Here is a 26,495-nt window from a genome sequence, read left to right as displayed (position 1 = left end):
TCATCCAACAATTTACTGTAAGAGTAAACACAATTTCACATCAGACAGACAAGCTCTACTATATGTTGTTGTTGGGGTGGGGGGAAATGGAGTATATAATTTTTTCTTACCCAGAAAAATCAGCAGAATATTGTCCATAATCAAAGATATAGACTCTAGTAATTTGGCACATAGTGAGGTATCCCAAAGCAAAAACAAAGCAATATCTGAAAAGGAAAAACAATTATATTTTATTTAGTTACTCCAAAAAGGCTATCAATCAATGAAAACATATTGCTCCGATGTTCCAAGTCACTTGCAGTTTGTGTTTGGACTAAAAACATTCACATTTTATCTATTATGGCAGAGCAGTTAGTTAAATAGATTCATTTTTTCATATATTTTTGGCAAGTATTACACATTTTCAAATTTTAATGCACCCAAATTCTATATATAGTACCATAATACCATTAAAAATTTGCTATCCTATGACAAACATTGGTTCATTTTCCATAGGTGTGCAAAACATATCACAGAAAGCATCTATTGTGGCAATTTATAGAGAGTGTATGTACCTTCATATACATACATGCAACCGTAATTCAAACTGCTGTTATAAAATCTGCAAGTGCTATAACAATGGAAAGAATCCAGTCAACAACATTTACCCTTTTCATCTCCCTGACAGTTTAACAAAAAAAAAATTGATACACAAACATTCTGTTAATTCATATATTAAACTCCTTCTCAGTGAGATTCCTTGATTCTACTACACGCAAAACCTGAGCACTGTACATCCACTGCAGCTGTTCTGGCAGGGATTAGAACAGGTAATTAACTTCTGTTTCAAACAAGCATATTAGTGCATTTATTGAAAAACAGTGCATTTATGTCTCAAGTTAGAATTGAGATATAAGAAACCACAGATGTATAACAAACACATTTTACATAAATGTTGACACATTGCATGTGGCGGCATTAGAACCTCTTTTATAGTAGGGTTGGGGGGTGAGCTGCACAGTGATCTCTCACCTCTGTGCAGCATGCCCTGTGCTCCCCAATGCCATGCTGGAGTCTCCACATTTATTTGACAAATAAAATTTGCAGAATTTTTCAGAATTTTAAAATATTGTGCTCAGAATTTTTATTTTATTGGTGCAGAATTTTAATTTTTTTTGGTGCAGAATGCCCTCAGGAGGACCACCAACAGCTTACAATCTTAAGCCTTGATCCTTCAAACACTTAAGCATATATTTCACTGCCATGAGTAGTCCCATTGTTACAGTCACAGGAGTAAAGTTAAGCATGCACATAAACGTTTGCAAGATCAGGGCTGTAGGTCGTGACACAGGTTCTTGATAGACATAGGGGTCTAATTGAAATCAAAATCATACACAGCATAACTAGGAAATTCAAAACAGAAGGAAGAGAATAGAAGAAATAGGGTAGCGATTAGATATTAGAGTAATGGACATTATAGTAAATCCTTAGATAGAATGTACACAGATTACACATAATAGGTAACAAGGAAAAAATGGGTTAAAAAAATTACATAATGCACTCTGTAAACTTAAAGTTCACACTCTTGTCTGAAAATATTATCCACTATTGTTACAACACCTAAGGTTACAACCTACAAGAAAAGACAAAAATATTGTGCTGCAAGACTGAGGGGTGGGGGTGGGGATTAAAGAGAAAACACAATTTTTTTTTTTTAAAGAGGCAATAAAAATCAGGGGAACACATAGTACTTGAAACGCTTAACCAATATTTTAAAGTGTCAAGATTTCAAGTTAATAGATTAGATTAACTAAAGGGACTCTATCATTTTAGGTACCCTAACACCTTACAATTCAACGAAAAATGTTGAATTATTTGTATATATAGTTAAATTATGTTATGATCACAAACAGGATAAATTAAAAAATTCAGCATTTTTTCTTTGAATTGTAAACTGTTACATACCTAAGCTGATATAGAAATTGTGTATTTTATGGGTTGTTTCTATTACTAAAGTTGGAGACAACATGACATAGAGCAACTAAGATGGAGTGGGCAAACTTTTTGGCCTGAGGGCCACATCTGGGTATGGAAATTGTATGGCAGGCCATGAATGCACACAAAATTGCAGGTTTAGGGTACAGGAGGGGGTGAGGGCTCCATCTGGGGGGGCGGGCTCTGGGGTGAGGCCAGAAATGAGGAGTTCAGGGTACAGGGAGGGCTCTGGGCTGGGGCATTGGTGTGGGGGATTGGAGGGGTGAGGGCTCTGGCTGGGAGTGCAGGGTCTGGGGATGAGGGGTTTGGTGTGCAGGAGGATGCTCCAGGCTGAGACGGAGGGTTTCAGAGGGCAGGAGGGGGATCAGGGCTGGGGAAGGGGGTTGGGGCGTGGGAGGAGGTCAGGGGTGCAGGCTCTAGGCGGTGCTTACCTGAAGCAGCTCCCGGAAGCAATGGCATGTCCCTCCTCCAACTCCTATGCGGAGGCACGGCCAGGTGGCTCTGTACACTGCCCTGTCCCCACAGCTCCCAGAAGCAGTGGCATGTCCCCTCTCCAGCTCCTCCACAGAGGTGCGGCGCTGGCCAGGTGGCTCTGCACACTGCCCCATCCACAGGGGCTGCCCCTGCAGCTCCCACTGGCCACGGTTCCCAGCCAATGGGAGCTGTGGGGGCAGCGTTTGGGGCAGGGGCAGCATGCAAAGCCCCCTGGCTGCCCCTAAGTGTAGGAGCTGGAGGGAGGACATGTCGCTGCTTCCGGGAGTCGCATGGCGCCACAGCATGCACGGAGCGGGGCAAGCCCCCTGTCATAAATATAAAGGGAAGGGTAAACCCCTTTGAAATCCCTCCTGGCCAGGGGAAAGCTCCTCTCACCTGTAAAGGGTTAAGAAGCTAAAGGTAACCTCACTGGCACCTGACTAAAATGACCAATGAGGAGACAAGATACTTTCAAAAGCTGGGAGGAGGGAGAGAAACAAAGGGTCTGTGTCTGTCTGTAGTCGTCTTGGCCGGATATAGACCAGGAATGGAGTCTTAGAACTTTTAGTAAGTAATCTAGCTAGGTATGTGTTAGATTATGATTTCTTTAAATGGCTGAGAAAAGAATTGTGCTGAATAGAATAACTATTTCTGTCTGTGTATCTTTTTTGTAACTTAAGGTTTTGCCTAGAGGGGTTCTCTATGTTTTTGAATCTAATTACCCTGTAAGATATCTACCATCCTGATTTTACAGCGGGGATTTCTTTATTTCTATTTACTTCTATTTTTTATTAAAAGTCTTCTTGTAAAAAACTGAATGCTTTTTCATTGTTCTCAGATCCAAGGGTTTGGGTCTGTGGTCACCTATGCAAATTGGTGAGGCTTTTTATCCAACATTTCCCAGGAAAGGGGGGGTGCAAGTGTTGGGAGGATTATTCATTGTTCTTAAGATCCAAGGGTCTGGGTCTGTAGTCACGTAGGCAAATTGGTGAGGCTTTTTACCAAACCTTGTCCAGGAAGTGGGGTGCAGGGTTTTGGGAAGTATTTTGGGGGGAAAGACGCGTCCAAACAGCTCTTCCCCAGTAACCAGTATTAGTTTGGTGGTGGTAGCGGCCAGTCCAAGGACAACGGGTGGAATATTTTGTACCCTGGGGAAGTTTTGACCTAAGCTGGTAAAGATAAGCTTAGGAGGTTTTTCATGCAGGTCCCCACATCTGTACCCTAGAGTTCAGAGTGGGGGAGGAACCTTGACATGGTGGCATAGTGGTGGGATTAACCTGAAATCATTTTGAGATCCAGTTGAGATTTTTTGAACTAGAAATACAGATTTTAAAAAGGAATTTTTTTTTTCCTGTGGAAAGGAAGTCCAGAAAGCAGCTTTGAAACTGAAAGCAGCTTGGCTTTTCTCTGCTTTGTGGCCAAGCAGAGACAAAAGGGGATTATCTTTGTGAATTGCAGGTTTTCTTTGCCTGGAGGCAGGGTACTTAACTCCTGCAGGGAAATTCACAGTCTTCCAACCCAGAGTTTTTTTTTCTTTTCTTCCTAAAAGTAAATGGGGGGGTGTGCTCTACCCATTTGCCTGGAGACAAAAGTGGCAGGGGTTTTTTTTTAGGATTTTGATTTTTTTGTTTTACAAGGAGCACAGGTTTGAAAACGAATTTTTTTTTCTTTGGGCTGGGTAAGCAGGTTTCCAAGTAGTTGGAGGTTTTTTGCTTTAATTTGGGCCCAGAGCAGAGACAAGGGAATTGTCTTTTTCTGTAGGCTGACAATCACTATCAGAGTTCAAAAAATCTCAACTGGATCTCAAAATGATTTCAGGTTAATCCCACCACTATGCCACCATGTCAAGGTTCCTCCCCCGCTCTGAACTCTAGGGTACAGATGTGGGGACCTGCATGAAAAACCTCCTAAGCTTATCGTTACCAGCTTAGGTCAAAACTTCCCCAAGGTACAAAATATTCCACCCGTTGTCCTTGGACTGGCCGCTACCACCACCAAACTAATACTGGTTACTGGGGAAGAGCTGTTTGGACGCGTCTTTCCCCCCAAAATACTTCCCAAAACCCTGCACCCCACTTCCTGGACAAGGTTTGGTAAAAAGCCTTTGTTGGTAACTTTAATAAAACATAATTAATGAAGAAAAATTGTTAATTTCAAGGAGGTAAAGTTACTAACTTTATCTCCCACTTTCTAATCAGCAATAGAACATCTTAGTTACTGTACAACTCTTAAATATGTAAAGGTTTGGAAATTCTTAATTTAAGTTTGTCAGGAAATATTATGATCTTATGGTTAGTTTGTAAGTTTTGTAGTAAGCCAATTGTTATAAGTGGAAAAGAATAGAGTAACATTTCCCCCCAGCAAAGAGGTCATCACATGCTCCCCTGCAGAATGTGCATGAAGACAAGCTTGCAAGTGTTCTTCAAATGAAGGCTTGTCTGTATGCAACGAAGTCACCAAAACCATCCAAGATTATTCAACCTCCTGGTCAAAGACAGATGGAAATAAGAACTGCTGGTCATCACATTACCTGAGCATTCATGAGTGGTCATGAATCTCACTAACAAAGCTTGGTGTAACCCCTCCTTCAGTGATCGATATAATCACAATATTACACACTCTAGATGCTACCCACCCGAAAGCAGTCACTCAAGTCTCAACATGCCAACCAAACCCTGGTAAGGCAAATAAACGACACCATCCAGATACAAGGAAACAAAAGAAATGGAATTTTAAATATTGATGTCACTTCAGCCCTGAGAGCATGTAAGCAACTGTCCAACACCACATTTTCAGATCCCACAGAAAGGAAAAATCTGAGAAACTGTTGTGAAATGCCTTTGCAGTCTGTCAGGGTCCACAAGCAGCTCAACAAAACCTCACAGTCAATGGTACAGAAGTCATCTCAGAGATTTGGGGAGGATGAGCATACACACTTGATCTCTTGGCAACACCAACTCATTGATCAACCACCAGTGAAATTATTGCAATCTCCATGTCTAGAACAGGTGCCTGATTAAAAGGGTCAAGTAAATTACAAGACACCAGATGGCACTGCTTTGCCACAACTTAGCTCAATCATCTTCTTCTAAAAAGCAGGTTAGAATGTTCATTGCCTAGGCTGTCAATGTCTAGAAATAGATTCTAAAACAGATGCCTTCCTGGCTCAATGACCTCAAGGAAGATACTAATCTCTATCGAAGCTGGTCTCAACATTCCTCGCTCCCATCCCTCTTGATTTCACCAGCCACAAGGGGCAGAGTTTCATCTCACAGCTTTGTTGTATTAGAGACAAGATGGATGAGATAATATCTTTTATTGGACCAACTTCAGTTGGTGAGAGAGACAAGCGACCACTCTATATCTGAATCATAGAATATTAGGGTTGGAAGAGACCCCAGGAGGTCATCTAGTCCAACCCCCTGCTCAGAGCAAGACCAACCCCAACTATATAATCTCAGCCAGGGCTTTGTCTATCAGTCCTCATCCTCAAAGGAAACCTGCAGAACACTTTCAAAAGACGAGCCTGGACACTTAAATTTATAATTCTGCTAGACACTAAAAATCATTAACTGAACAGAGACACTGGATTTATGGCTTACTGAAACAATCTGTAACCCACTAACCCCCTTTTTTTGTCCTGTGACTGGAGAGGTGTTAACGGGCCAGTCTATCTTGAATATGTGCTAAGTACTTATGCTAAACAATCTGTTCCACCTTGGAGTTAGCTGTGATGCTCAGAATACCTTTCCCAGACCTGAAGCAGAGCTGTGTGTAAGTGCAAAAGCTTGTCTCTCTCACCAACAGAAGTTGGTCCAATAAAAAATATTACCTCACCTCACCCACCTTGTTGCACCAATATCCTGAGGCTGACACGGCTACAACTACACTGCATACAACTCTCTTGTATGAAACTCCTATATTAAAACAGATAACTACACGTTCCACCATTTCCCAGTTTCATGCTAACAGAGCACAGTATTCCTAGTTTTGATGTACCAGAACAATCTGCTCAGGCAAGAAAAGTATTTTTGGCTAACCAACTGGACACATGCTAACCATCATAACCTGTGTGATAACATTTCTTGTGCAAATATCTGTATGCATTTTAAAATCTTAAATGACACCTATTGGTAATTAGACTGTAGGAGTATAGCAAAATAATGTCTAAATTTTGTAAACAATGGTCTAAAACAAAACTTATCTTCATACATATAGTACTGATCTTGCCTCAATATTGTTTATGTTACCTGAAAACTCAGTACAGTAACTCCTCACTTAACATTGTAGTTATGTTCCTGAAAAATGCAACTTTAAGTGAAACGATGTTAAGCAAATCCAATTTCTCCATAAGAATTAATGTAAATGGGGAGTTATGTTCCAGGGAAATATATATATATATACACACACACACACACACACAGTATAAATTTTAAACAAACAATTTAATACTGTACACAGCAATGAGGATTGTGTAGCTTGGTTGAGATAGTGGAGTCAGAGAGTGGGATATTTCCCAGGGAATGCCTTGCTGCTAAATGATGAAAAAGCATTCGGCTGAGCCCTCAATTAAAATTGTTGTTATTGCATGTTATCGCCATTAACATTGTTGTTAATGTACCCTCACACTCTACAAAGCAGAACAAATGGAGGGAGGAGACAATAAATGCATGGCAGTGGCTGCAAACATTCCCTGCGGACACTGAAAGTGATGATGAACCCATGCTATCCCAGTGGAACGCACTACTCCCTCCGCTTTCCAAAGTGCCGGGGAGGTGCATGTGTGTGTGTGTGTGAGACACACAGTGTGTGTGTATGTGTGTGTGTCTGAGAGAGAGAGAGGGGCACATTGCCTCTTTACATATGCTGATCCCACTCTAAGTACACTGCCTTTTTAAGTAGATCAGAAAGTTGAGACAGCAGCTGCTGCCAGCAAGCTCCCTCCATCCTGAGTCCTGTTGTGTGTTCCCCCCGCCCCCTGCTCTGTGGAGATGGGGTACAGAAGTGGGGGGGCAGGAACGGGGGGAAAGGGGGAAAGACCCAGGTATCAGCACTCCCCTCTCCCCCACCCCCTGCACAGCAATTCCTGGGAGCAGCTCCAAGGCAAAGGGCGGGAGCAGCTCCAAGGCAGAGGGCGAGAGCAGCACAAGGCTGTGGGGGAGGGACACCTGAACTGCCCGGCAATTGATAGCCAGCTGGGCGGCTACCGCACAGGGAACTTAGGGGAGCAGATGGGGGGCTGCCGGCCTACCCTGGTTCCAAGCCCCCACCAGCTAGCTCCAAGGGGCTGCTCTTCCTTCAAGCAGTGGACAAAGCAGGCGGCTACCAAACAATGCTATAAGGGAGCATTGCTCAACTTTAAACAAGCATGTTCCCCAATAGATCAGCGACGTAACAACAAAACAATGTTAACCAGCAGGACGTTAAGTGAGGAGTTACTGTACGTACCTATTTTCCCCACTAAATTACTGAGTAATTCTAAACTATACACTAATCGGAAAATAGTTCAAAACACAGGCGCAAGCTTCTAATTTTCCCTGGGGGTGCTCAACCCCTGCTCCACCCCAGGCCCCGTCCCCTTCCCCCAAGCCTCCACCCTGCCCACCTCTTCCTGCCCCACCCCTCCCTTCCTGCAAGGCCGCACCCACTCTGCCTCCTCTCGCCCCTGCTCCGCCCCACCTCTTCCCTGCCTCTTTCCTCCCCTTACTCCAAGCATGCCCCATCCCTGCTCCTCCCCCTCCCTTGCAACACCTCCTGCACACTGCTCCTCCCCCGCCCTCCCAACCCTCCTGAATGCTGCTGTTTTTAGACCCTGCTTTCAAATTCACTTGGCTGGAGGGAAAATGTCATTTGGCTCACATTTTTTCTCTGCAGTTCATAGTTGAATTTTGTCATAGTTTAATTAAACTTCATGTAGTTCAGCTCTAAAAAATTCTACTCTCCTAATGCAAGGAGTAATTTTGATAGGTGACGAAAATATTTTAATCAGTTATGACAAAGGGTGGATAAGGGGACTTTGTGCTGAAGATGGTAAATTTCTGGACATATCTAAAGAGTTAATTTAGTTGTTGGAGTGTGTGAAAAACATTTCTGATACTGGCTTTTAACTTGTTAAAATAAAGCTGCTCTAAAATGGTCTTGCATAAGAATTCAAACAAACCATCAGAAAGTTGCATCAAAGTATCTGATCACTGTACATGAGGAAGTGGCCCAAACTCTAGTGAGCTCGTTAAAACTGCACTGAGAGAAACATGGTGATAGTCTTGAACTTTCTGGTTAAATGAAAATTGGCTCATTAATGAAGGACGTGATGTCACTTAGTTGAGGCCGAACAGACCACTCTGAAGATGAAAAGTGCTGTATAAGTACCTAGCAGCATTATCGTTCTTAGTAGTTAAAATCTTTTTTTTTTTTTAAACCATAGGCACTGACTCCATGGGTGCTCTAGGGCTGGAGCACCCACGGAAAACAATTAGCTGGTGCTCAGCACCCACCGACAGCCAAGCTCCCTTCCCTCCCCCCACTCCCATGCACCTACAGCCCCTGCCGATCAACTCCTTCCGCTCCCTCCCAGCACCGGAACACCTGGTTGAAAAGGGACCCTCCCCAGCCTGGTGAAAATGAGCAAGTGAATGAGGGTGGGGGACAGCGAGTGACGGAGGGAGGGAGGATGGAGTGAGTGGGGCGGAGCGTCAAAGAAGTGGCAGGGCAACGGTGTTCGGTTTTGTGCGATTAGAAAGTTGGCAACCGTACTCAGAACTGAAATTACCTTCTCATCTATAACTGCTAAATGTGGGCTACCAGAAGGTAAAGTCAATATTTATTTTACAGATAAATTTCAAGAAAAAACTGGCATGTGACTACTTATTCAACAATTCTACAAATTAAATCTTTTATAACAAACAGTTAAGAGGCATATTAATTTGGAATATATCTGGGCAAACACATCTAGGATTATTTCACAAAACTTTTTTGTCAAGATAACCTGGTTTTATCTGTCAACTGAGAGCATCTACATATATTAGTCAGTCTAGTCCGGGTGAAGTTCCAACCATACAGCATAGTAAAGCAAAGATAGGGTTGACATGTGCAACAGTACATTTAAATAGAAGGTACTGTATATCAGCAGGGACATTAATAATTTAAGAAGCTGTGATATATATTTTATTAATTCTCCTATAAATTTGCTGTTATTTTTGTACTAGTCTCTCATATTAGGTTTTAGTGCCTTCTAAAGTTTGTATTTCCCAAAGCCAGGTTATCAAGTCAATACACCATCCAAAGTTTTTAAATTGCATTATTACAAGTTTTTTAAAAGCATAAACTTTGGACAATCTGTAACCCTCAGCAATATTCCACTACACATTAGTTGATGATCAAGGCAACTAATTTTACAGGGACTAGAAAAGAAACTAAGACTTCTTTTCTCACTGCTACACATACGTATTGCACTATGATATCATTGCTGGTTAATAATTCATTTGCCAAGTTACATTGGTTGAAAAAATATCTGAGTTTTTGATCTACAGACTTTTCCACAAAAAAGCTCCAATCCTTTCAAATGACATGATCTTTTCTTTTTTTCTTTCTGGCCACTTGAACAGAAATCTATGCATATTTTTCCATTCAACTTTTCCTTTCTATTGGTAAAAAGGCATATGTCACAACTCATCAGACAGAACTGCATTAACACTGGTAACTCTTGTGCACCCTGGAGAATGCACGTGCATCAATGCAATGAAGAGCATATGTTAGGGTTAAAGGAGAAGTGGAAAATCCTTTAGCAAACAGAAAGGAATGAAGAACTGATATTTTTAACAACAAATATTTTCAGTGAAATCCTAGCCCAACTGAAGTAAACAGTTTTGCCATGGACTTTAACGGGACCAGATTTTCACTCACCCTTTGTTATTTGTAATTTTTCTTTCATGGATCAGATAGTTTTGAAATTAATTTTATAATATATGTTATATAAAATAAAGTCAAAATCAGAAAATGTTTTGATATTAACACAATATAATGTTTCAATTGACCCCAAATGAAGGTTTTTCAAAAATCTCATTTTGCAGAAAGTTTCAATTTTTTTCCTTTTGTTTTTATTTGGAATAAAAAATTTCAAAATCACAGAATTCCCAGTAAAACGAAAAGTCCAGTTCCCACACAGTTCTAGATATATTACCTTTTTTTGAGTAGCTCTGTTTTATTAATTTTCCCTGTTCATATACCAGGCAGTGAAAAATCAATCTGTTTTAACATGGATGAAACACTGAGCCCCTGAGACAAAATATCCTGTCTGTTCAGAAGAAGGGTAAGGGGAGGTGCTGCAATATTCTGAGACTTGGGTTTCTTGGCCAACGTGGTGCTATAGAGCGTAAGCGTCTTTCTTCTTTCCTCACCATCTGAACAGCACCTGACAAGGTGAAACTGAGGGTGGAGGCAAGAGGAACAATATATAAGCACAATCCTCAACCATGGTTGGGACAGGAGAAGCATCCCTGGATGCATCTTTATATTCTCCCCCCCAGCCATGTGAAAAACACACAAATCTCGTTGCTAAGTTTTGATGCTAACAGATCTATCACCAGTTTATCCTCTCTCTCATAATGAAGAATATTCACCTATACAGATTTTACTTTGACTGTTTTATGGCCTGTTAAGGGCTGCTCTACACAGTGTGGAAATGTGCGCAATAGGGTGTGATTTCTAAATCAGACTGACGTGTTGTGCATTAATTAGTCCATGTAAACCCTGCTGGTAGTGCTGTTTGAAACAGTACTAAGTTAAAACAATGAGGAGTCATTGTGGCTCCTTAGAGACTAACAAATTTATTTGGGCATAAACTTTCGTGGGCTATAACCCACTTCATCACATGCATGGAATGAAAAATACAGTAAGCAGGTACAAATATACAGCACATGAAAAGATACGAGTTGCCTTACCAAGTGTGGGGGTCAGTGCTAACAAGGCCCATTCATTTAGGGTGGATATAGCCTATTCCCAACAGTTGACAAGAATGGGTGAGTATCAACAGAGGGAAAATTATTTTTTGTAGTGATCCAGCCACTCCCAGTCTTTATTCAGGCCTAATTTGATGGTGTCAAGTTTGCAAATTAATTCCAGTTCTGCAGTGTTTCATTGAAGTCTGTTTTTAAAGGTTTTTTTGTTGAAGAATGGACACTTTTAAAGTCGGTTACCGAGTGATCAGGGAGATTGAAGTGTTCTCCTACTATTTTACAAATCTTGATGTCTGATTTGTGTCCATTCATTCTTTTGCATAGAGACTGTCCGGTTTGGCCAATGTACATGGCAGAGGGGCATTGCTGGTGTAGTAAGATGAGGCCCTGAAACATAAACCCTCGGTATCAGAGGCCCGGTATGAGGCCTGAACTAAAGTAAGGCTCAAGACTTTGCTAACATAAAGCAAAGTTAAACTGTGAACCAGAGGCAAGCCCTGCTCACAGAAGCTGGCAAAGAATGGGCTGGTGTTGCAAAAATACATGTACCTAAAAGGAACTGGACACTAGAGATATAAACATATGCCAGGATGATACCAGAACACTCCAATACTTGCACATTACACACAGATAACAAAGAACAGGCGGATCCATCCTAAAGACAGGGGCAAAAAGGTAATATGATGAATAGAGTTGTTTTGTTCGAACCAACATGTGCAAGGTGAGAGGCGGCACCTTACTACGTCAGGAGTGATGTGTAACTTGTCTGTACTTGTGTATAAGAATGCATCCCTGAGTGGATATCTTTGTCTGGCCTAGGGGGCAGTGGAGAATCCCACCACTGACTGAGCTGGTCCATTGTCAGGGAGCATATATGTACTAGCAGAACTGTAGACATCTGATCCGGGGAGTTAGAGACTGTGTTTTGTTTGGCAATAAGCCTGGCGGGGTGCCTTCGTACCTTAACGGAATCTGTGGTCATTGGGCGGTTTGCTCGAGATCTGCTGTGCCAGCTATCTGTGAAGAGCAGGGACAGCACACAGGGAGAACACACATGCACACAGATGACTGTTATCAACACTGAACAGAGCAAAGCACCACACTGATGACGCCTGAAAACAGCTGGCACGTGATGGTATATATCACATTGGTAGATGTGCAGGTGAACGAGCCCCTGATGGTGTAAGTTAAAACACACTAAGGAGACTTTAATGCGCAACAGAAGTGCCTACACAGACCAATTAATGTGTAACGCGTTAGAGCGCTTTACCCCACCATGTAGACAAGCTCCCAAGTCTGTAAGCTATTAATCTTGCCCTGATGGATAAAAGATGCATCTACACTCATGAAAACAGAAGACTGGCTTCTTTTTTCATTGCGGCAGATTTCAACCCAAATTTTTGTTAAAGTATGCCACAGTAGAGGTGTTGCCAGGCATAATAGAATATGCTTTGTTCTGACCAGGAAAAGGTTTTCCCTTCAAGCATAACATACTGCTGCACATTTGGGAAATGGATGCGTTTTTTCCTGGATCACTTTGGGGTTCAAATGGGTACACGATCCTTCCAGGCTAGCACCAAAAAGTCAAGACCATTTACTTAATTGTACTATAGTATTGTATTGTCTTTGGAAAATGTGTGTTTGAGTAACCATCATTGGAGGACTCCAATGATTGATTCGGGGACCCAAACATTTAAAGGGGAGGGGCAAGAGCAGATTTGGTGGAAGGGACAATAAATCTCTTTAGTCCGCCCTCATAACGGGGAGAAAAATAAACACAAACCACATCCTCCTTAGTAGAGGCAACCTGGCCTTTTGCTCCCCCATCCCAGGAGAGATGCTACAATGCACTTCCATACCATAAAAGCCTCTCCATAAAGCCATTTGAATATACTTCCTTCTTACTGACAAATTAGTGGGTTGTGCCTAGGAATCCCCTCCACCTATGAGGCCATGTCTACACTACAAACGTATGTCAACTCAAGTTACATTGGCATACAGCTGCCGCAGTTAGTACATCACTTGTGCGCATGTATACTTTGCTCCTTGTGTTGGCAGTGCATGTACTCACCAGCAGTGCTTGTATCAATGCAGAGTGCACTGCACCATGGGTCGGTATCCTACTGTGCAACTTGCCACCATCCAGTGCAGCATCTTTTGCGAAGTTTTTGCATGCTTGGTGGAGTTGTGCAGAGGTGACTGAGAGCATGGGGTCAATTTCCCATAATGCATTGTTCTCCATCCCATAATTCCATCTGCATCGCACACCTTTTGTGCCTTCTTTTCAAAATCCCACAAACGCGCATGTCCCTCCTCGGTGTCTGCCATCTCTGAAAGAAGAATGGAGCCTGCTCAGTTCTGCACTATTGTCATGAGCGTTGCAAGCACAGGGCACATGATCCTGCAGTATTTTCAGAGCTGTAAGAGCAGCCATGGGGAACATGATGATTCCTTGGAGGCCAGATTGCTGTGGGACATATAAAGTAGTAATTCAAGGTTTTTGGTGGTGTTCACAAAGCAGCTGGAGATGGTGGAGTGTCGGTTCTGGGCCCAAGAAACAAGCACTGACTGGTGGGATTCCACTGTAATGAAGGGATGACAAACAGTGGCTGCAGAATTTTTGGATGTGCAAAGCTACATTCTTGGATCTGCATGCCAAACTCACCCCAGCCTTCCAACGCAGGGACACTAACACGAGAGCTACACTGACCGTGGAGAAGTGAGTGGCATTTGCATTGTGGAAACTTGCAACGCCAGATAGGAATGAAAACCTCTCTTGGTTGTGCCACTACTTCTTTTAGCACAAGTATAAAAGAGTAATCAAAATATGTGTTCTGCTAACTGGGGGTTCCATCCCTATAATTTCAAACAAACCACATACTAAGACAAGATTCCTTCCCCTGCACACGTGCTCAACGAGTAGGAATGGCAGGACTGCGGTGAAGTCGAAAACAGGTCTTGGCTCACTGCGCAGCTGGATCTCCCAGTCGTCTGTTCCCCTACTCCTACTCCTCTTCCTCATCCACCTCCACATCCTCACTGTTCACAGCAGGGTCCTGTGACTCAGACTCCTTGAAGAATCCACGGTGCTCTTGCGGGGGTTGGGGGGGTCTCTGCCAAGGATGGCATGCAGCTCTTTGTAAAAGCGACAGGCATGCAGCTTGGCACCAGATTGATTGTTGGCCCCTCTGGCCTTCCGGTATGCCTGCCGCAGATCCTTTGCTTTGACACAGCACTGCTGCTGGTCCCCATCATAGCTCTTCTCCTGCATCCCATGAGCAATCTGCACATAGCTGTCCATGTTTCTATACCTGGTTCAAAGTGGTGTCTGCACAGTCTCTTCTCCCCACAGGCCCAGGAGATCCAATATCTCCCATCTAGTCCAGGCAGGAGCACGTCTGGAACATGTAGCTGGCATGGTCACCTGGGCAGTTGCACTCAACCACAGAGAGCTGCTAAGTCTGCTTGCCAAGCTGGGCAATCAGGAAAGGGAATTTCAAAAATACAAGGGGCTTCTAAGGGGGAGTGGGAGGGCTTTCAGTCTATGTAGCCCTTGGGCAGCAGAGTTCACAATGCTGACCAAAGCGGTCAGCATGGGCCATTGTGTGACAGTTACCAGAGGCCAGTAATGGTTGACGTATGTAAGGCAGCGTCTACCTAACTACGTCGACCATGACTCTACACCGCTTGGGGAGTGGGGAGTGTTATTTGCTTTATAAAAATATATATGTAAATTATGAACAACTTGTGGGATTCCTGCTCTTCCACCACTCTTCATGTATTGCTCACCTTCTTTGATTGTGCATTCTTCAGGGCAAGGACCACATCTATGTCTATGGACAGCACCTAGCAAAATGGGGCTCCAAACCCAATCAGGGTACCTGAGCTCTACCAAAGTATAAACATTGCAACTAAGTAACTTACTTTTCTTGTAGGGGGTAGGGGTGGCTACATATTTTGTGTAATGGCAGGACAACTCTACAATATTCTGCCTGAAGAATGGTGGGCATAGTTCTACAGAACTTGTATTTGAAAGTGGATTTCACATCTATGTATTAAGAGCCCCTTCTTCTGTTATATAAAGGCAACAGCATGAATCTTAATGTCTATGTATATTAAGTTATTTTACTTAAAAAGGCAGCCTCTACCACAGTGTAAGATGAAATTGCTTTGATTTTTTTAGAAAATGAGGCTGAATGGCCTCAGCATAATTTGCTCATGCCAGCACCCCGATGCTCCACTTCAGTGCCCAAAATGCTGCTGCTTCTTCTATTGCGTGTGCCAATGCACATTTATTAGAAAACAAATTCTTGTCTCCAAGGGCAGAACTGAATATGTAGTAATATGCATACACATGAACTGTGTTAATTCTAATTAACATAACTAAATTTCATGGTTCAGATTATTAATAAAAGATATTTGAAAAATGTTTTGAGTACTTTATTTGTCACATATTTGTCTTCACCCTACCTAAAGGAGAAAACACCCTATGTGCTCAAGACAATCAGTGAGGCTAATTTGTCATTACTCACCCTAAACTGTAATGACAGTCTTCAAGCATAAATCAATACATATTCCAATAAATATTTATAATTTTGACTAACATTTTGTTTTCATGCCAGAGTCAACTAGCACCAACCAATGCTGGCTACACTTCTGGGAGACATCTTTTAAAATGCCATAAATTCTACCATGGATACAATATTGAGATGCAGCAACTGTAGCCACTGAAGCAGGAAACAAGAATTCTGGAGAGCAAAGTGAATCAGCAGCAGAGTCAAGAAAAGAACTTGTGATCTCGGGCAAATCACAAGCCTCTTTGTGTTTCAATTGATCAGTCTGTGAATTGAGGAAAATATTCATCTTCATAGGCAGTGGGTGAAGTTTCCCCTTGGGGAGGCTAACCCTCCCCCCCACTTCCATCTGAGGCCCTGCCTCTTCTGGTCAAGGCCCCACCCCAGCCCTCTGCTCTCAGCCCCATATTGCGGCCCCAGCCAGGGTGGAGGAGGGCGGCTGAGAGCAGCCTCGGCCAGGATAAGGCTTTTTCCAAGGTTCAGAACAGCAACAGAAAGAGCTTATTAATTAAAACATTACTATGTGTAAATATAACCATTATCTCTCAGATCACTTGAAACAGCATAAACAGCCATGCCTATATTAGCATAAAATTTGATCTTAGAATTTTTAAAAAATAATAATTGCAGTATTTTAGTACTTCAGCAGTACTTAAATCACCCTACACACACACACACACACAAATCTCCTATTCATTTTACAGTGTGTAGCATTTCTGAGGCATTATTCTCTATTGACTTCAGAGATTGCTTTTGAATGTCAGATGTTTTCAACTGTTCCAATGGAGGTGAAGTATCATAATGGAGAATCGGAATCTGCCATTTTGTAATTCACAAAAATCTGCTCCTAGACTGGTGTGTGAAATAATCCTAGAATTTCGAAGCATTTTGCTCACACCATATTTCTACCTACAGTATCTGCCTACCTACTTACGCAGCACCGCCAGCACCATAACAGCCAAGTGCTTTATTCTCCTTTTTCTTTAGTCACATGACATTTGAGTGGCACAAACAGAAAAATGTAGTAGTCAAACAGTTACGCAGGAACATTCTCCATTGCAAACTAGCAGAGGGTTGAGGAACACTGCACAGCTGGAGAGCAAGTCAGATATATTAGCCCTCTCCTTTTGGGACCTCAGTATATTGGTCAATGAAAAACAAAACAGAAAACACGTATTCTGCAGGAATTTAAAAACTTAACACAAAATTCATTATGTACATGCTACCTTACCTACAAAGACGACACCATGCTTGCATAAAGAAAGCATTTTAAAAAAATGTATCAAAGCTCTATCACCCCTACTGACTTGGCAAATCTGATCTGAAACTGGTATGGGGCACAATATCAAAAAGGTGTATGAGTGAAGAGTAACAAAGTTAATTTTTAAACATAATTTTGGCCCAACATGCCATAAGATCTTATATAAATACAGTGGAATAAATTCTCTGATAGCAAAACTCCACCAAAATCAAGCATTCACATTAAAAAGCCAAAATCTTTTTAACAAGTACCAGCCTGTAGGACTAAAGTCAAAGCGAGCTGATACTTTTCCTTCACCTGCTCCTCACTGTGCTCTGGCCACACACCCACGTTCACACCCAGACACATTCCACTTATCACAGCTGTTGCCTTTTTCTGACTCAGGCTGGGATTCTCTCTCCTGCTGCTTGAATAGGAATCCCAGCTGACTCCACTCCTGAATTCTAGAACTACCCACACTCTTCCCTCTACACAGATACACAGCAGCCCTTCTAGGACAGAGGGAGACTGCTGCTGTAATGTTAGGAGTGAGGGGGAAGATTTACCAAAAGCCAGGGATGAAGTCAGCTGGAATTCAACTTCAGGCAACAGGAGAGACATTTTTTGCATGTGTGGAGGAGGGCAGCAGCTGTGAAATGTATGGAATTTGACCTGCTGAGGTTGAGTGGGTTTGTGGTCAGAAAAGTGCATTGAGGGAAGTGAAAAGATTAAAAGACATCCTACATACTGCAAAATGGATGTTACAAGATGGAAGATCAGAGCTACTTATAGTAACAAAGTCTGAAACATCCACATACACCACTTAGCTCCTCTGTTATTTATGAATGTTAAATGACGTATTCTTTTAATACATACCTATCTGTACCATTTGTGTTAACACAGTTGCATTTTCCTTTAAACTGAGTATTTGCAGAGACAAAATATTCTCTATTCAAGGGAGATGTCTGTGACATAGGAATATCAATCTATGCTGGGCAAGTATGGAGTCACACTTAGTCGTAGGAAGTGAGCGGTCTCAGCTTCTTAGCCAGGGATTCCAATGAGAGGGAAGAAAACAGTCAGTGACTCCATCCTGCAAGCTGGTCTTAAACGACACTACCAGTCCCTGACAGAACAAGTCTCATTTTGAGGATCCCCCTTCCTATATCATAACATTTTTTTTTCTGAGACAGAAGAAAAAGCATCATTTGGCTAAGTGCCCAGGTTTGAAAGATTCCATACAGGGACTGGTGAGGATCAGAGAGGAATAACTCTATGGTGAGCCTCTGACAACATTGGTCAAACTGGACAGTCTCTACATAAAAGAATAAATGGACACAAATCAGATGTCAAGAATTATAACATTCATAAACCAGTCGGAGAACACTTCAATCTCTCTGGTCACGCAATTACAGACATGAAGGTCGCTATCTTACAACAAAAAAACTTCAAATCCAGACTCCAGCGAGAAACTGCTGAATTGGAATTCATTTGCAAATTGGATACTATTAACTCAGGCTTAAATAGAGACTAAGTCATTATGCAAGGTAGCCTATTTCCCCTTGTTTTTTCCTACCTCCTCCCACCCCCCCACCCCCGACGTTCTGGTTAAACTTGGATTTATGCTGGAAATGGCCCACCTTGATAATCATACACATTGTAAGGAGAGTGGTCAGTTTGGATGTGCTATTACCAGCAGGAGAGTGAGTTTGTGTGTGTATGGGGGTGGGGGGGTGAAAAAACCTGGATTTGTGCTGGAAATGGCCCACCTTGATTATCATGCACATTGTAGGGAGAGTGGTCACTTTGGATAAGCTATTACCAGCAGGAGAGTGAGTTTGTGTGTGTGTGTTTTGGGGGGGGGGGGTGAAAAAACCTGGATTTGTGCTGGAAATGGCCCACCTTGATTTTCATACACATTGTAAGGAGAGTGGTCACTTTGGATAAGCTATTACCAGCAAGAGAGTGAGTTTGTGTGTGTAGTTTTTGAAAAAAGGGGGGGGTGAGAAAACCTGGATTTGTGCTGGAAATGGCCCACCTTGATTATCATACACATTATAAGGAGAGTGATCACTTTAGATAAGCTATTTCCAGCAGGAGAGTGGGGTGGGAGGAGGTATTGTTTCATGGTCTCTGTGTATGTGTCTTCTGCAGTTTCCACAGTATGCATCCGATGAAGTGAGCTGTAGCTCACGAAAGCTTATGCTCAAATAAATTGGTTAGTCTTTAAGGTGCCACAAGTACTCCTTTCCTTTTTGCGAATACAGACTAACACGGCTGTTACTCTGAAATCTGACAAAACAGTCGTTTGTGGTCAGTAGTAGTCTTACTAATTTTCAGAGGAAGAATAAGAAAAGTCTGTGGAGGCACAAGTAGGCAGGACAACCGTTCCCCCTCCCCGGTATATAGATGAGAAACAAAATAAAGAAAGAACACAAACATTTTTCATTCCTATAGTTAATGTAACAAGCCCTTATCAATTTGCCCATCAAGACTAATATGACAATCAAAAATCACGTGGCTTACAGGGTTAGTTTATACTGCAAAAAACCTACCACCACCACCGAGTCTCAGAGCGCAGATCTATAACCTCAGATTCATGCTACGGCACTAAAAATAGCCATGTAGACATAGCTGCTTAGTCAAGAGCGTAGGCTTTGTAATACCCCTTCCCCACCCCAGGCTTCGAAGACCAAGCTCCAGCCTGAGCGGGAACATCTGCATGGCTATTTTTAGTCTTGTACTGCAAGCCCTGTGAGTCTGAGTCTGTATACGTGAGCTCTGCAGGTTGTTTTGTGGGGTGGGGTGGTTTGCAGTGTAGACACACCCACAGTCACACAAGCATCACACATTAAACACAAGTACGCACGTAATGATTCAAAGCAACATTTAACTTCCCTAGAAATTCATCAGCAAGCATATATATTCGCTGCAGAGTTAACTCAGATTTTTATTCAGGTGTTGCCCCAATCCCTCTCCCCTTAACTAGCTGGCTCATCTGGGGCTGTAGGGTAAAACCCAGTGCTTCTTTCACATAGGCTGGTAAACAGCCCACTTTGCAGTGAGAATGTAGACTAAATCACTGAGTGCTGATGGTCCTCCAATACTTTTCCCATAGTTTCCCTGTGTACCTACAAGGACATACAAGTTCTTCCACATTTCACTGGGAAAGAACTGCAGGACAAACAACAATGGGAGATGCCCTCATGAGTCATAACAACAAACATGGGTGTGTGCAGCACCAGTGAGGTGCATTTAAAGTGTCTGTATGAGGGGCAGGGAGCAACAGGGATGAGGTAGGGTGGAAAGAGAAGCAGCACCACAGTGATGGGCCCCAGGAACTCACTGCACCACCAGAGAGACTTTCCCAACCTCACTGACTGTCACTTCATTCCCCAATTCCCAAGAGTCTCCCAACCCCACTATCACTTCACCCTGGCTCCAGAGGTACCCCAACACCACTGTCACTTCTTCTCCAGCCTGAGGGACCCCCAGTCCCACTGAATATCACCATCTTCTTGATCCCATATCCTCAGAGAGACACCCCTAATCCCAGAAATCCTGAATGCCAGAGACACTCCCACTCAACCCCATTGAATCTCAGTACACCTCAGCCCCCTGTTCCTAGAGAAACCCCAACCATACTGAACTTCACTAAACCCCCAAACACTCCCATCCCCCAAACTCACAGGATGTATTTTCTTTTAATAATGTGAATAAGGCCTGTTGCTTCATTTAAAAACAATAATAAATAAGTATAAATAGATTAATGAGATAAAATTTAATGTGATTATGTAATATGTGTATAAAGCATTATGAATTATCTATATTAAGTGCAAAAAGTTTTACTTTGTCTGGGGATATAATCCCCCTCACTGCTTTTTTTTCCCCCCAGACCACTAAGCACTGCCAGTGAGGTCACAGGAACTTGGGTAAGGCTTTGTAGTGTGGCTTCCCACAACCACATGCCAATCACCCAAGTCAACTCTGTAGAGAAGCCACACCCCATAACCACAACACTGTCCCTTTACACTGAAGCAGCAATTGAAACAATTTTTAAAACAATTCACCAAACATAATGCCTACTATCAGAAAATCTTAAGTAGATGTTGTGACGGGTTGTCCCCCCGCCCCCCACAGGGTGCCACCTGATAATATACTGGGGTACCACTCAACCCACCTATGCCACCAGTCTGGGTTCCCTTACACTTTCCTGCTGAGCCAGGCCCTCATGGAAGAGGCTGCCATTCCGTATATGAAGAAAATAAGTTTCAGTTCTACACACTGAAGCTTCTCTCTCACTCCCTCTCTCCCCCTCCACACTTTTACTTTTCCCTCTCTCCTGCTATCATTCACTCCTGTTATCCACTTTCATTATTGTCCCACAGGGATTCTCTTTTCACACCTCATCCTGTCAATATGTATACACCAACCCCACCAACCCCAGTCACTGAATTTCAAACTTGCTTATGACTCTCCAAGTCTCTTCTTTCTTCTCCCTCACCCATTTCCTATAACTGCCTATCACAAACTCCTCCTCCCACCTCCATTTCATTCTCCCCTAAATCAAATCAATTAAATTCTTCCACATCAAGAAACTGAGTTGATTCCCATCCCATCAAGTTCCCATTCCCATTCATTAAATTAATTCATATATTTACTTGATGTGTGGAATACTCTCTTCGCAGCCATAATTATTTTAAAATTAATGTTTAGATTCTGCTTATTATCCTCATTAATCACATGACCGACCTTGTCTGTAATGTAATGTTTTAGGACTAGCTATGCTACTAATTGTAGATGCCTGGTGTCAAGGGGAAATTTATCTTTACTCCTGTGATCAAATCAACCCTTAAGCTTCTCTGTTAAACAGATTTGAGCTCCTGAGTCTTTCTATAAGGCATGTTTTCCAATCCCTTCAAATCAATTATATATTTCAGACATGAGAGAGAAATATTTAGCGCATGGAATCAAGGATGTATTCACTACCTCAAGGCTATGCACAACTTCCTTTATGACTTAACACAACTATATTGTTCTTTGCTTCTGAAGACAAAGATACAACAAATAGGGTAAAAAGAGTGGTGAGTGGAGGGAGAAGAGAAAGTGAATAAGATCCATCTTGGGGAAGACAAGCAGGAGAGAAGAGAACAAGTTCAATGCCCAAGATACCACTTTCAAGGTTACAAGAGGCAGTTTAGAAGACAGCACCACCCAAAGCTAATACTAAAGATAAAAAGAAAAGGAGTACTTGTGGCACCTTAGAGACTAACCAATTTATTTGAGCATAAGCTTTCGTGAGCTACTCCTTTTCTTTTTGCGAATACAGACTAACATGGCTGTTACTCTGAAACTAAAGATAACAGGGCACTACCTTTGCCAATCTCCGTGACAGGAATTTAGCTGTAACAATCCTAAATTTTTCAACTGTGTTTACTGTAGTATTTGTAGAAGTACTGCACACAACCTACAAGGAAGCTATGCTATATTAGTCATATCATCAGAATTTGTATTATAATAATAGAAGCAGCAGCTATGCCAGCTTTAGCCACTAATAAATTAAAAACTGTGCCACTGCCAAAAAATAGCAGCATTCTCTTCACTTATTTTTACTTATGCCAAAAAAGCAAGAGACACCATTAGGGAATTATGACATGTTACAGTATGTCGTTGGGACCAAGTTCACTGTTGAGACTAGATATGGATGAGCTCCACCTCTACCACTAACTTCCCTTTCTGGAATGACTTCAACAATGAGGCAATAAAACCTTTGAAAGCAAAAGATCTCCATTGACATAAGCAAAATAAGCAGGAATAAGCTGTTGGCTCTTCTGCTGAAAGCAATGATTGCAAGGTAGAGGACAGAGTGCAGATTATATCTATAAAAAACAATTACTCATCACTGTCCAGATCATCATGAAACTACTGCAAAAAGCACTGGTAAGCTAGAGCTATGGCTGGGGAAGGGATTTTGACTATCAGAATTACCACAGCAAAACCCATTGCTTTGTGGTTTCTTTTGCTGACCTGCTGAACTAAAAATTGTATTTAATACAATGGTAATAAAATAAATAATTTAAATAAATGTTTTTTGAATACTGACAAACTAAAGGGTTGTTTGTGTTTTCTTTTTCAAGGCACAAAGCCACATATAATCGAATAGAAAGGGCCAAGATTTTCCTCTCTGCCAGCTCTCTCAGTGGGTTACTTGTAGACTATTGCACATTGGTGGACATCCATTTAATAGTATTAGGGCAAATGTAGCAAGAAAAGCTAATTATTGAAAACAGTATCTGACTGACATGTAAGGCAGCTACTTCCAGCACAAAAGCATTAAGAGATACTTGGGTGACGTTCTTATATATTCATAGGCAAACCTAGAGTCTTAAAGCCAGTGCTCCTTTTCATATATGGTAAGAGGGTGTGTTCCTTTCTCTGGAAGAACCAAACTAAAAGACTTCAACTGAAGATTGCTCCCAAATGGACATGAGACTGTCTGGCTGAGGAGAAAGCAAGTGTTACATTTGGAACAGGGTTCATGCAGAGAGAAAGCAATAAGGAACAGCATTAGAAGCATGACATGAAAAATTTTTAAAATAAATTTAATTAAAACATACTAAGGGTCATGATGGCGTCTCCATCGCTAACAAGTTTTAAATCAAGATTGGATGTTTTTCTAGAAGATGTGCTCTAGGAATTATTTTTGGGAAGTTCTATGGCCTGTGTTACACAGGAGGTCAGACTAGATGATGAAAATGGTCCCTTCTGGCCTGGGAATCTATGAACTGAAAGTTGTGTTTTGCTGGAGGTATGAAGTTCGAGAAACTACAGAATAAGCTTTGGGTTGCATCTGTCAAAGTGAACAAAAACTGAGATTATATATTAAAAAAAAGACAGACAAAATGTCTTGAGTCTATGTCTACACATTTCTTTTAAAAAAGGAATTAACCCTTGTCAGGGTTCCCTCCCCACTCTGAACTCTGGGGTACAGATGTGGGGACCCGCATGAAAGACCCCCTAAGCTTATTTCTACCAGCTTAGGTTAAAAACTTCCCCAAGGCACAAATATTTTCCTTGTCCTTGGATGGTATTGCTGCCACCACCAAGTGATTTAGACAAAAATTCAGGAAAAGGGCCACTTGGAGTCCCCATTTCCCCCAAATATTCCCCCAAGCCCCTTCACCCCCTTTCCTGGGGAGGCTTGAGAACAATATCCTAACCAATTGCGAGCACAGAACAAACCCCTTGGTTTTTAGGACACTGAAAATCAATCAGGCTCTTAAAAGAAGAATTTTATGTAAAAAAAAAAAAATAATAATCACACCTGCAAAAATCAGGATGGAAAGTACTTTTTACAGAGTAATAAAAAGATTTAAAACACAGGATTCCCCTCTAGCTCAGCTTCAAAGTTACAAAAAAACAAACAAACAGGAATAAAACTCACTCTTAGCATAGGGAAAATTCAAAAGCTAAAACAAAAAATAATCTAATGCATTTCCTTGCCATTACTAATAATTTTTGTAATCTTAGGTGCTCATTTCAGGCATGTTTTCAGGAGATGTTTTTCCAGCCTGGTCTCCTTCTCCATCCAGAGAAGGGACAAACAAACCCGCCCCTTCTCTTCCCCCTCTCCCCTCCCCCCCAAGATTTGAAAGTATCTTCTTTTCTCATTGGCCCTTTTGGTTGGCTGCCAACTAGGTTATTTGAGTTTCTTGTCCCTTACAGGTAAAGATTCAGTACAGCTACCCAGGAGGGATTTTATGCTACCCTTAGCTGTATCTTTACGACAACCCTCCTCAGGAGCCTCATCTTTCTGTCCTAGATTCCAAACGGCGAAGAGTTCAATAAGAATAAACTGAAAGCTCTCTCTGTCTGGAGGAAAATAGGTTCCAAGGTGAACAGAGTTATATTGGGTTTTAGCCCACGAAAGCTTATGTCCAAATACATTTGTTAGTCTCTAAGGTGCCACAAGGACTCCTCGTTGTTTTTTGCTGATACAGACTAACATGTCTACCACTCTGAAACCTGGGTTATATTGGTAGGAGTTATGGTGTAGTATCAGGAGGGGTGTAGTTTTATATATAAATAAGAACAGTGAAGCCTGAACAGGTAATTTTATCCAACAGTAGACATTTTCCCCAGATAATTTTGTGTAAATGTGATAAAGCACACCATGTTTATAGAACAGTACATACATACCTATTGTGAACTTTTAAATCCAAACCAATTTTAACTACAAACGTAAATCGTCAAGAAAGACTGAATGGATTATTTATAATTTCTCAAGCAAATTTGCTTCTGGAAAGGATAGACAATGCAAAAGAGATTGTGAGACATACTCTGCAACAGTGGTCACCAACAGTGGTCACCATAGATCACGATCAACTGATTCATCCTGGAGCCTCTGCCAGTCGATCACATATCTCCGGATGCTAAAAGTCCGGTGGTACAGCAGGGCTAAGGCAAGCTCCCTGCCTGCCCCAGCCCCATGCTGCTCCAGGAAGCAGCCAACACACCCTTGCAGCCCCTGGAGGTGAGTAGGGGTCTCCACATGATGCTCCTGCCTGCAAGCGCTGCCCCCACAGATCCCATTGGCCAGGAACAGGAAATTGCAGCCTGCCTTAGTCCCACTGTGCTGTCGCCCGGGAGCTACCCAAGGTAAGTGCCACCTGGCGGGAGCCCACACCCCAACCCCCAGCCCTGAGCCTCCTCCCGGAGCCAGCACCCCCTACCTCCCTGCTATACCCCAACACTCTGCCCTAGCCTGGAGCCCCCTCCTTCACCCAAACTCCCTCCCAGAGCTTGCATCCCTCACCCTCTCCTGCACCCCAACACTCTGCCCCAGCCCAGAGCCCCCTCCTTCAACCAAACTCCCTCCCAGAGCTTGCACCCCTCACCCTCTCCTGCACCCCAACCCCCTGCCCCAGACTCAGCCCGGAGCCCCCTCCCACACTCCAAAACCCTCGGCCCCAGCCCAGAGCCCACACCCCCTCCTGAACCCCAACCCTCTGCTGCAGCCCGGTGAAAGTCAGTGAGAGTAGGGGAGAGCAAGCAATGGAGGGAGAGAGGGATGGAGGGAGCAGGAAGCAGGGCTTTGGGGTAGGGGCAGGGCCTTGGGGAAGGGGCAGGATAAATTCTGAGTTGCACTTAAATTCAAAAAGTGATCTTGTGCATAAAAAGGTTGGAGACCACTGCTCTACAAGCACAGTTCTAAGTCTTAGGCTTGTTTTCTTGCTCCCCAGAATACAGTCTTGAGATATTTCAGCCCTAAAGGAACAT

At 42.5% G+C, this 26,495-nt stretch overlaps 1 protein-coding gene across 4 annotated transcripts in view; it reads right to left on the bottom strand.

Moving 5' to 3' along the window:
- Positions 1-26,495, bottom strand: part of MBOAT2 (membrane bound glycerophospholipid O-acyltransferase 2) — a 218,701-nt gene that overhangs the window by 81,079 nt on the left and 111,127 nt on the right. For all 4 annotated transcript variants that reach the window (XM_077812555.1, XM_077812557.1, XM_077812558.1 and 1 more), the window contains one exon: positions 111-206. In XM_077812555.1, coding sequence (XP_077668681.1) covers positions 111-206 — 96 coding nt within the window. The remainder of the gene's footprint in view (positions 1-110; positions 207-26,495) is intronic.

The sequence above is a fragment of the Eretmochelys imbricata genome, chromosome 3 (genome assembly GCF_965152235.1).
Source record: "Eretmochelys imbricata isolate rEreImb1 chromosome 3, rEreImb1.hap1, whole genome shotgun sequence".
Taxonomy (NCBI): domain Eukaryota; kingdom Metazoa; phylum Chordata; order Testudines; family Cheloniidae; genus Eretmochelys; species Eretmochelys imbricata.
Note: the sequence above shows the minus strand (reverse complement) of the source record. Positions and strands in the feature narration are given on the sequence as shown.